The sequence below is a fragment of the Polypterus senegalus genome, chromosome 4 (assembly GCF_016835505.1).
Source record: "Polypterus senegalus isolate Bchr_013 chromosome 4, ASM1683550v1, whole genome shotgun sequence".
Taxonomy (NCBI): Eukaryota; Metazoa; Chordata; class Cladistia; order Polypteriformes; family Polypteridae; genus Polypterus; species Polypterus senegalus.
Genome location: NC_053157.1, coordinates 3544228 through 3556365, shown reverse-complemented (window position 1 = coordinate 3556365; position 12138 = coordinate 3544228). Strand labels below are relative to the sequence as shown.

Genomic DNA, 12138 nt, shown 5'->3' with positions numbered 1-12138 from the left:
GAGGTGCTCATGGGGCGAGCAAGGTACTGTCTACAATGAACCATCTACAGTCAACAAGTCTCCTTTTAAAAAAAAAAAAAAACAAAAAAAAAACGAAAAACCCTATTAGATATATAAATGTGTAAATGTATGTCGTGTGTGTAGAGAGCACATTGCACATTTTAAAAATAAACATCCGATGCAAGGAAAAACCCTTTCTGTAGCTTCACATTAGCTGTTGGCATTCAACAGCATCAGTGAACGAGTGGCAGACATGAGCAATATGTTTCAGGTGCGGTGTGTGCTCTCTGTTGTTCAGCGATTCGATGATAATGTATGAGTTGAGGTAAGCTTGAAAGAATTGGCAGCTATGTTAATGAAAATATGAACTGCCAAATGTGCATTTGAAATAAATGGTGTGTCACACTCTGTCAAAAGGACTGTTGTTAAGAGAGCTGATAACAAAGAGCCATGGGAAATGCAGATTTCAGTACTCAAAATAGCTGAATCAACAAATCTGCCTAACATCACCAGCAGATGTATAGGTGAGGCTGTGCTGCGTGTCTGAAAAAACTAAAGAAATGTAATATTACTGTCTAATTGGAAATGCAAGTATTCCATGTTGCATATCCGTAGACCACAATGCTTATCTAAACTCTGTTAGCTGTTATGTCATATAGTGATGCAATAGTGAAAATGACAAAGACAGTGAAGACAGTGTTACTTCTCAAACGTGTAGAGCCCAGTAGCTGTTGTGGTCTATGTGTGTGTGTGTGTGTCTGTCTGACACTTCTGTCTCAGTTCTCATTACAATGTGCAAATGAATTATTAAGCTATAATTACCTTGAGCTACTAAGGGCCTGAATTGATAAGAGAAATTCTAACTTTTTATTTTGCCTTTTACCCTCTCCAATGATACCCTGGTGACAGTTTAAAATTCACAGAGTGGAGGAATTGGGGGTGGGTGTTTTAGGAAGAAGTCCTGTTAGTGTAGCCTTTGCAGTGCAGGATTTTACTGGTGTTCACTGCACACTTTTTAATGAGTTGTCTCCCAGATGTGTATTATTGTTTAAGTCAAGTCTGGCCCCACGAGACTACTACAGAACAAGCAGAAGTGTGAAGTTAAGTTTTTCAGTCAATTTTAATAGGATTTTTCAGCCTGTTACCACCCTTCCTAAAAGGTTATGCACATTCTATAATGAAAGCTTTGCCAATGCTAGAAGTCTAGCTAGAGTGCAGCGTTCTTCTGTTGTAAAGTGCATCAGGCTTACTGTCTTCAAAAGGTTATGCGTTATTTAAAGGAATCTCCACTTTATATCACTGCATGGGGAAATTGTCCCAAACAAGCAATAGACAAAACTGGCTATCAAGTCATTGTCACATCTATATGGCAAACATTTGTCATTTTTTACACTAAACCTAGTAAACATTAGTGATTTTAATTGTCACCTTGGTCTTTTCATGCATTTTTCTAGTGGACTTATGCTTTCAGTATCTTCTGCTTTAATTCTACTTACATATCCAAATGCTGTCAGCGGAAATCCTTCACACACTTTATTGATCACCACCTCTATCATTATCACACTAAGCAATGGACTCTGAATGGATCCCTTATGTCTCACCTTTGACAGGATGATGATGATAGCCAAATTAAGAGAAAGACTTGGTGTGGAGGCAATGGGTGTTGTGCTGAGGTGAAACAAAGTTAGTTTGAACGAGCAGTGTGAAAATCAGAGAATGATTGGTTGAAGAGATGCACCAAGATAAATGTAGGTGGGATGAGGCCATGATGGATGTCAAAAAAGATATGCTCCAAGGTGGTGTTACATGATAAAAAAAAAGAATGTGTTTCACCTGAAAGGATGCCCAGGACCAAGGAGAATATAGGAAAAACCTTAGGGGACAACTGGCTTTCCTGGGCAATTTCAGAAAATGTGTGCTAACCGATAATGATGACAGTTATGGTTGTAAAAGAGCCTAGTTTCAAACTGCTGTTACCTTTTATCTTTTCTATCCATAACACTGAGCTAATTGGCAAAAGCTCAAAACAACAATCAGTTCAGTGCATCTTAGTGGCTTTGTTAACCAACCATGTGGTTCAGGTATAAATGGTATATGCAAACAATTGTACTAATGCTTTCTAGGGAAAAAGGGGTCTGGTACACCTATTCATTGGCAGTGTACACTGCATTGTTTTCATTTCTATAATCCCGCTCACTTTAACCATGTCTTTCTCCATTCCATGCACCAAAATGAGCCTTTTTTTACAGTAACAATCGCCAATCATGGCATTGGATGGTGGTGACATGTTGATTAGCTCATGCAAGTAAGAAATTTACTGTATTGTGTACACATGAAAATAAAAAAAAAAATAAAAAAACTATAAACCTGTATCACAAAATTGAAAAGTGTGCATAAATGTGTTTTCAGATTTTCAAACCACTGTAGTACACTTAATACTCAAGCACATTTTAATCATTTTGTACGTGGGTCTGACTGGAATTTAGTTTTGGTTTGGGGAGTGATACAGTCAACCCTCTAACTTTATTTCAAGGATAGGCTAATACTATATAATAATTTTTTTGGTCCAATACAGTGTGTGTATGAAGTTATTTTAGCTGGACTGTATATGGCACCTATTCTTCTTAATCTGAATATTCTTTTTGCATTTTCCAGGAGCTGTAAATGAAATGGCCACACACCCTGGTTATTATGAAGATTTGGTAGAGAAGTCAATGGGAAAATATAACCTAGCCACAGAGGAGATTGAGAGAGATCTTCATCGCTCTTTGCCTGAACATCCTGCATTTCAAAATGAAATGGGAATTGCTGCTTTGAGAAGAGTGTTGACTGCTTATGCTTTCAGGAACCCAAACATTGGATATTGCCAGGTATGTGCCAAAGTAGTTGTTGTTCCTGTATTATTTATGTTTTTTACAGACACCTTTACTTTACACTAATCCTTATGTCACCTTTGAGATATATATATATATATATATATATATATATATATATATATATATATATATATATATATATATATTATTTTTTTGCATGAAAGTAGTATGTAAAGAACTGAACTCTTAATTATTTAAATCCTTTGTTTTTTAATAGCGGGCTTACAGGTAGATAGTGACGTGCTGAGGGTCACACTTTAAATCAGAAGGAGAAACTGCTTGTAGTGCATGACAGGAGGTTAGGGAGGTTTTTCATCTTTAATTCCTTAAATTACTGAAACTTCACTTTTAATTTCTTGTTTTCATAGGCCATGAATATTGTTACATCAGTTCTGTTGCTCTACGCTAAAGAGGAAGAGGCTTTCTGGTTGCTAGTGGCTCTATGTGAGAGAATGTTACCAGACTACTACAATACAAGAGTTGTGGGTATGCAGAAATATTCTACAATATACAAATAGAAACACATTCGTAATTAGAGATTCACCAATCGATTATTAATGGATTCTGATTTTTTTTGGATGTTGTGCCAGATGATGGATAAGCAGGAGCAAAGTCTTTTCTGTTCATCAGTCACTGTAAATGATGGGGGTAATGAACTCCACAATGGTGGTCTTTAGGTTAAGAGGTAACTTGGAAATGTAGTTATCATGCCCTGTGTGAGTGCCCACTTAAGTAGGTACCAGGCCTTACTGGGAGAAGACCTAGAAGGTGACCATGATTATGTTAGATGGTGTATATGTCTTCACTTCTGTGGGAATTAGAAGTTGAACGAAGTTGTTAAGAATACTTTTGACCTATTCATATCAGCATTTTTGCCACTACAACCCGCACTAGAATAAAGAGTGAAAATAAAGTGATTTTGTTAGTGTACTATCTGCAGAACAATGTTCATGTTTTTTGATTTTTTTCCATTTTTATGTTTAAAAAAACTGATTGTAATACATACACATTATTGGAATTCTATCCTTTTAGTAAGCAAATATAAGACATGCATGCTCTTCTTACAGGTTTCCAAGTTAAATATTTCCTAGCATATTCAAACAATATTGGTAATGGAAGTCAGATCAGTACCGTTGAGACATGATTTGATTGATGGTGGGTCAGTTAGTGCACAGAGCATAGCAGGGCTACATACTCTGTAGTTTAACAAGGGACTGTTCATAACCCTACTGGACATATTGTAATAAATTGGCAGTGTCGCATCTAGGGCCTATCAAAACATGCATTCATCACAAACCTGTCAACTGTTAGCCTTGTGTGTGCCAGTTCCCTAAAGAAATTAAATTCTTTGTATAACGGGTTTTCAAAGTGTTTTAAAAGCTAAGAACCACTTTGACAAAGTCAGGGGTATGGCAGAATACGTATTTCAGCATTCACTTCTTAGCCTAAATTCTGATATGTAATTACATTTATTTCACTGATTGTATTTGTATGAAAAATACTAACACAAAAATTTGGCTGAATGTGTGTTTTTAAATTGCTGAAATTCAGCCAGTGATCTATAATGAACCCTTGGTGTGGCAAGCAGAGTGATAAAATGAAGACAGCAAAAGCAGAATATGACACTAGTCCCATAGTTGGACTGGTACGGTTGTGGTCTCCAAGCAGACCTCAGGGTAGATCTAGCCTCCTTAATGGTATGTTTTCCTCAGGAAAAATGAGCCTTGAATGTTCTTCAACAAGACAAAAATGTTGTTATGTGTAGCAGAAACATGTAAATACCAAAACATCAACATAGATACAGTACCAAAGACATGTCTAATGTGTGTACTGTATATATGTGTATATATTTAAATAGATTATTTTCTTAATTTTTTTAAAGAAATTTGGCCTTCAAAGGGCCAATTTCTGGAGGTTTCCTTTTAATGGAATTGGCACTTTGTTATTAACTTTTTTTATTATTATTATTAATTTGTTGTTTTCTCTTCTAGGTGCTTTGGTGGACCAAGGAGTGTTTGAAGAGCTGGCCAGGGAGAATGTGCCACAGCTATACGACTGTATGCAGGATCTGGGAGTGATTTCCACCATCTCCTTGTCCTGGTTCCTCACACTTTTTCTAAGTGTCATGCCATTTGAGAGTGCTGTGGTAGTGGTGGACTGCTTTTTTTATGATGGAATTAAAGTTATTTTCCAACTGGCCCTTTCTGTGTTAGATGCAAACATTGACAAACTACTCAACTGTAAAGATGACGGAGAGGCCATGACTGTCCTAGGGAGGTGAGCAGACCAAAAAAGCATATCTTCTTTTTTGGCTTTTATGTAAATGTGTCAAAAACTGAAATTTGGATTTATGCAATAATATAAACAGCATCCGAGAGAAATAAAGATTCCGTTATTTAAGCAGATGCTGCTGTGTCCTGCTTTGCTTGCCTTTTTTCTACATGTGTAGTTAATGCCAGCCTGTCAAATATTTGCCTACCATAATGATCCTGCTTTAGAATGTGATCAAAATACAACAGCCACTTGTAATATGTCAATGTGCATTTTATACAGAACCATTACCAGCATACACAATCTTAAGTTGCTTCACAGAACAAGCAAAATTACAGTACAGTCTACAGGTGAAATGTGCAATATGATCAGCACAGTTAAATTTAATACAATAAATAAAAAGACCAACTACAGATTCCAGAGGTAGGTTGGAAGTATACCTGACAGGTGAAGAGTGTTATTTAAAAATGAATAGGGTCTGGCTGGAAATTTCTGAAAGGGAGGGTTGATGGCAAAATATATACATCAGTAATATGGGAGATTTGTGTCAGCCCATTGTTGGTATAAGTGAGGGATAAGTGATAATATTTTCAACTTTTAAACAGTAACAGAGGGGAGTTTAAGCAATAACTACGGCCCACAATATAATAAATGTTTGGCCTAAATTTTAGAACCTTTTTTCCTTTTTTAAAATGTGTGTGTTTTGTCTTTGAGGGGGTTATTGTTGTATAATATTCATATATTTATTAAGCTACTGTAATCTGAATTTCTCCTTGAGACAAGTAAAGTACTATCCATCCACCTGTCCATCCTTCTCAAGCCAATTCAACATTGCAAGGGCAGATTATGTCCCGTCACCACTGGACACTATGCAGGAACCAACTCTGGATGTGGCACCAGTTCATTACTGGGCCTAATTACGCAAACACCCAAGTGGGGGCCAATTTGGAATCACCATTTAACCTAACACTATTTGGACTTTTGGAATGCGGTATTGAAATTTTAGTACTGGAGGAAAATGCACAAAGACACATCAAGAATTATCATACTAGACACACAACTATACCTTGAATTTGTGATAAGACCTTTAACCACTCTGTAGCCGTGCCTCCTGTGAAAAAGTTCCCAACCAAAAAACAAAAACAACAAAAGTCCACTCCACATAAAAGTGTAAGTTAACTTTTTTATAATCAGGCCTGCTTACAATGCCTGCCAGGTGCTATGTCGACACCTCATATTACTTTCATTACTTTTTATTTACATTAAATAAGCAGGAAGCTACTTTTAAATCTAAGTAAATAAATTGTAGATGGTGCCTACCTTATCAAAGAAAACATTTTGCCTAAATATTTAGTTGGACATGCAGGATTTCCTTCAGCTGTGCACAAGTCTTGCAGGATGCCTGATGAGAAAAATGTGTCTTGGACCCCTCTGCCATTCCCCAGGCAGTTACACAGACCAGCAAATGCTTTTGTCGTGTTCAGCTCACATTCATTTTGTGATTGCCATTTAATACCCATCTCATCACTCCCAATTCAGTGTCCATCATGCATGACATGTAAGCCAGAAGGAGCAGAAATTAAAAAGGGTATGATGTTTAATCTGTCTTAATGTACTTTATATCTAGAGTGTATACACAGTATGTGCAAGCTTTAGACAAGAGAAATTATAAGCTGTCATATGTTTATTCATCGTCACTCTTGAGGCTGCCATTCCAGAACAGTATACCAAGCATGGCAATTGTTTGAAGAGAGTTTAAACAAGCTGAATACTTTAGGCTGACCACAAGTTGTTGCAAAGGAAAAAAAGACCTGCCTTAAAGCAAGTATAAGGGTTTATTGTCCTTTTATTTTTTTGTTTCAGGAAAAATAAACTTTTGATGTAAGACTATAAACCCCTCTGTAGTTCAGAGAACTGGTATGAAAGCTATACTAGATGCAATGATTAAGGCGCCTAGTCAGATAAGTTATTTATGTTTTTGTCTCATATAGTGAAGGATAAAACATTTATTTGATGCAGGTTTTTTAAGTAGGTTTATCTCTTTCTGTATGTCTTTTGGAAATGTCATTTGATCAGACTCTTACAGTATATTTGAGATATATAGCAATTTAATTGCAATATGAAGTTCTGTCCATTTCTGTCCACCTTTTTAATTATGCTCTCTCATTATGTCTGCTAGGTACCTTGATAGTGTTACCAACAAAGACAGTACGCTACCACCCATTCCTCATCTTCACTCCCTCCTTACTGACAATGGAGAGCCGCATCCAGAGGTAGACATCTTTAAGCTTGTGCAAAGTTCCTATGAAGTAAGTGAAAAACAGTTTCTCTGTGGTTTCTTTTTCCATGCCACTGTTTAAAACTTTTATTTTTCACTGATGTTTCACTTTTTGTTGATGTTTAAAAAAATAGTGTAGAGTTGCATTTCATTAGGCTCAGTTTATTAAAGTTAAAGTCTTTTGTCCTATTTGCACTTCTTTTTTTTTTTATTACTAATTTATTAAGCATATGCTGGCAATTTCTGTGAAGGGGCTGTGTAGTGAAAACCTCCGAGCCCCACGAAAATCAGAGTCCTTTGTGCTTTATGTGCTTTCAAATATACCAGCATGTGCAGCACTTTCATAACAAAGAAAAAGATCGAAATTTTTTAAGGGGCCTGAGTAAATTGCCCCAGTGTCACATTAGTGTGTTGATCACAGTTGTAACGCTAACTACTGTAAATAGAGAAAATAAATAAATGTGAACCAGTGTGTATCTATATCTTTCTTTTACTGCATTGTACTTTCATCTCTCTCCCCTGCATTCTTGTGAACTTGACTGCATCCTACACCCATCCACTTCATTAAGCACAGGTTTAATAATTTTCCTGTGGAAAACACCCTCATAGAATGGCAGCAGGATTTAAGTTGTAGTAATCAATAGATTTGCCTTTTGCCCATGTATGCAGCATTCGAACTGCACAAATTACAATTTAGATGCATACAGGTAAGCAACTCAACAATCACCATGGAAAGCAACTCTTCTATGACCAATATGTTGGAATATGTTGTTCTTCTTTTGAAGGATGTTTAATCAGGGAATGAGACATTGTAATGAGCGGGATCCAATCAGAGAAGGGCCATCAAATAAGCCTGATCAAGTTGGAGTGTGATGGGGTCATCGTTTATAAAAACCTTTGGTTTTCACCCATCCACTCTGAAACACTGTCTGTTTATAGACAGGGGCAGTTGTCATTGTGTGATGTTTATGGTGCTAATAGGATTACCCCAAAGGTACAAGCTTTATTTTTAAGTAAGGAACTGATGTGAGCCCTATGTCTCCTTTTTTTGCATCCTCAAATTTTGAGTAAGAAAGTATCAGCTATCCCATTTGAGTATGGCGAGTTCCCTTTAGTACAGTTAACCTACTGAGTGTAATGAGGGCAATGAGGCCTAAGAAAGAAGAAAGCGAGACAGCTGATTATGTAATATGGCACCCTCATAGTTTTAGTTATGAATTCAGAAGACCGCTTATTTAGTTAGGCAGAGGGAGTTTCATGTAGTTCAAAAGGGTAAGCTAATGCCTTCTGATTCAAGGGCTCAAAGATCGCAGCCAGCCAACCCCATTCTGTGAGGATGTGAAATGGAGCAGGATTAGGTCTTGAGTGGTTTTTCATCTTCATGCTGAATTTGATGTTTCAAGGTGTACAATCTTGTATAAATAACGAGCTATGTGCAGAAGGGTTATTTTTCACTGAAATATTATACTAGAAGTTAAATATACATATAAATTATATATTTAGTTCCAGTAGCACAACAAGCTAGGATTCTATTATATATTTGTATATAGTGGCTCTGAGGCTAAGGATCTGCTCTGGCATCCCGAAGGTTGCTGGTTCGAATCCCCATCACTGCCAAAACAGATGCTACTCAGCTGGGCCCTTGAGCAAGGTCCTTAACCTTCAGTTGCTCAAGGGGTGCTGTACAATGGCTGACCCTGCGCTCTGACCTCAAGGGGTATGCGAAAAAAGATGCATTTCACTGCATGTTGTCCTGTATAACTATGTATGTGACAAATAAATAATTATTATTTTTATTAGTTTAAGTATGTTTAATGTAACTCATTTAATGATAAACAACAAAATTACATAAATACACTCAGCTTCTTTGTACATGGGAGTGAATGAATGATTGAATGACATTTTTCTTCATACTGTATATGGATTTGGTTTATTGATCTTCGCCATTGGGCTGGATGATCAGTATGAGGTGTTTGTGTTTTATGGTGTATGGTGAGCTAGATGTGTGAACTGAATAAATGTTTACTGTAAATTTTAGTAATCAAAGTGAAAAAATTTTATCATCTGCAATCATGTGGTATCTCAACCAGCCTCTTACATGGCCTCTGTTGGCTGTTAACTGATCTGTAGTATTCTCACAGTGAAGTGAAGTTTAAAATCTTCAGCTTAAACTGCCAATATTATTATTATTATTATTATTATTTATTTTATTTTTTTTGCACAATTTATTTTCCAACCTTGTAATCACAAAAAAGATGAAAACTTATGGGCATTAAAGCTAAATGTACAGTAGTAACATTTAGTGCTTACAGATTAATATGGAGAAAGAAGACCTTTTCAGACTGCTTGTGAATTATTTACAGTGCTAGATGTATATGCAGACAATTGACAGCCACATAGGGCCAAAACTGAAAGTTTGTTTTTTTTTATTCTTGTAACAAAAAATGGAAAAAAGGGGCTTATGAGGTAAACCCCTAAGTGACTAAAAACATACAGACCGCTTTAAGATTTTGAAAAGTATTCTACGCTATCTTGTTTGAGGCTATGATTTATTCTTTAAAATGTTGCAATTTATAGTATTTTTAACCTTATTCTGAACCTCATATCATTAATGTTTCCTGTCTATCCTGAGTAAGGGAGGCAAAGATTACAAAGCTATGTTAATCAGCATTTTTGTATGTCTTGATATTCTCTCTGCTTCCTGTTTGTATGGTCTTGGCCACTCTATTGTGTTTTTTGTATATTTTCTGTTGTACATTATCCTCAAATGCTGGCACCAGCCTGCCTGCACCCATCTGCCAGGAAATGAGGCACTAAGCCAGTATTGCTAGTGGTAACAGTCTGTGCAATTTTGTAAGCTTACTGAGTGTCTTAATAGAAAGATAGTGTTTTTTTTTTTTCATGAAAGAGTTGAGCTTGTATTTTTACAGGAATTAAATTTACGAGTCCAGTTCCTTCATAATTTGAACTGGCTCCCTTTTTTGAACATTTTTTTTTATGTGGCTAGAAACAAGGCATAAATTTAGGAAAGGAGAGATGCATATAAAATTAACTATAATATGAAGGTTGGTAACTAGAAAGTATTCCTTTTATTTAAACACTTTACCCCCACTGTGCCTTTTCGCTTATACTGTAATTCATCTTTCCTGTTAAGAAATTTGGGTGCATCAGAGCAGACGTGATTGAACAGATGCGCTTCAGACAGAGGCTGAGAGTTATCCAGACCATTGAAGACACTACAAAACGCAATGTGGTGAGTTTTCAAAACAAAGAATTTGCCAAGTGTAGCTGGCTTTGAGAGAGGTGAACCTGGATTTTTTTAAGTCTTCCTTATGTTTTTGTAGGTACGGACCATAGTCACTGAAACAGCATTTACCACTGATGAACTGGAGGAGCTGTATGTTCTATTTAAGGTACATTTCAAAGACCTTTTAAGTTGGATTAAGCAGGTTTGAATTGTTATTATTAATGCGAGCCTCATGAGCACTTTCTATCTGTCCAGAATTTTGTCTTGGAGCCACAGATGGCCTGCACGTTGGGTTGCAGACTTTGTCCGTAAAAATGCATAGTGTTTTATTGTTTGATTTATTGCTTATTTATATTTCCGGAAGATTTTCCTAAAGAGGACCGCACATAAAATATGTTGGTTAAGGATACAGAATATGTAAAATCTACCACTTTAAGAGCAGTGTGTGGCCGTGACCGTTTTGAACTTGAGAGCGTGTATTCAGCAGGAGTAAAAGTGCCAAGAATGGAGAGGTACGATTGGCAATAAAAACAATTCTGTTTAATGTTTCTGCAGACTGAACATTTGACAAGTTGCTACTGGGGTGGAAACAGTAACCCAATGGACAGACACGATCCCAGCCTCCCATATCTGGAACAGTACCGAATTGACTTTGAACAGTTTAAAGGCCTCTTCTGTCTGCTTTTCCCTTGGTCTTGTGGAACACACTCGGACTCCCTGGCGAAACGCTTTTTCAGATTGCTTGATCAAAATGGAGATTCTTTCATAAATTTCAGAGAGTTTGTTACAGGGCTGAGTAAGTGTTTGTTACATTTTACTTAGTTTCTATTTGTGTCTTTTTTCTTTCTTCTCCTTATTTCAAAATTACATTCTGATTAATAGGAGGAGTATTTCCCATGTGTGATCTGAGAGAATTCCATAATAATCCATGACATTTCACTTTTACCATATACTATATTTTGGGAGTCTTTTGGAATATTTATAGTTGGAGTTAGTCATTTTCCAACCTGTTAAATCCTGAACACGGTCACAGGGCGTAGTGGAGCCTGTCCCAGCTGGCATAAGGCACAAGGCAGGAGCAAACCCTGAACAAGGGTGCCTGTCTATCGCAGGGTGAAAATGCACGCACACACACAATTCCAGCCATACTCTAGGGCCAATTTAATATCGTCAATCCACCTAATCAGCATGTCTTTGGACAATAGGAGGAAACCCATCAGACATTGGGAGAAATACAAACACCACGCAGAGAAGGCTTGGCACACAAACCCTGGTCTCCTTATTGTGAGGTAGCAGCACTACCGCTATGCTACCGAGCTGCCCTTTTTGAGGAAAGTATTTAATATAATTTAAACAAGTCAGAGAAGAAAAATGTAGTTATTGGAATTTTTTAAAAATATCATGAAAGGCTAAATATTCATTTGTATGTAATAGTAGTGCCAGTCATCAAAAGTGCATACAAAGCA

The 12138-nt window shown here is 36.7% G+C and overlaps 1 protein-coding gene across 2 annotated transcripts in view; it reads left to right on the top strand.

Moving 5' to 3' along the window:
* The window catches only part of tbc1d9 (TBC1 domain family, member 9 (with GRAM domain)), a 104361-nt gene that overhangs the window by 83207 nt on the left and 9016 nt on the right, over positions 1-12138 (top strand). For both annotated transcript variants that reach the window (XM_039750179.1, XM_039750178.1), the window contains 7 exons: positions 2656-2870; positions 3245-3362; positions 4868-5153; positions 7327-7456; positions 10580-10678; positions 10770-10838; positions 11228-11468. In XM_039750179.1, the coding sequence (XP_039606113.1) occupies positions 2656-2870; positions 3245-3362; positions 4868-5153; positions 7327-7456; positions 10580-10678; positions 10770-10838; positions 11228-11468 (1158 nt within the window). The remainder of the gene's footprint in view (positions 1-2655; positions 2871-3244; positions 3363-4867; positions 5154-7326; positions 7457-10579; positions 10679-10769; positions 10839-11227; positions 11469-12138) is intronic.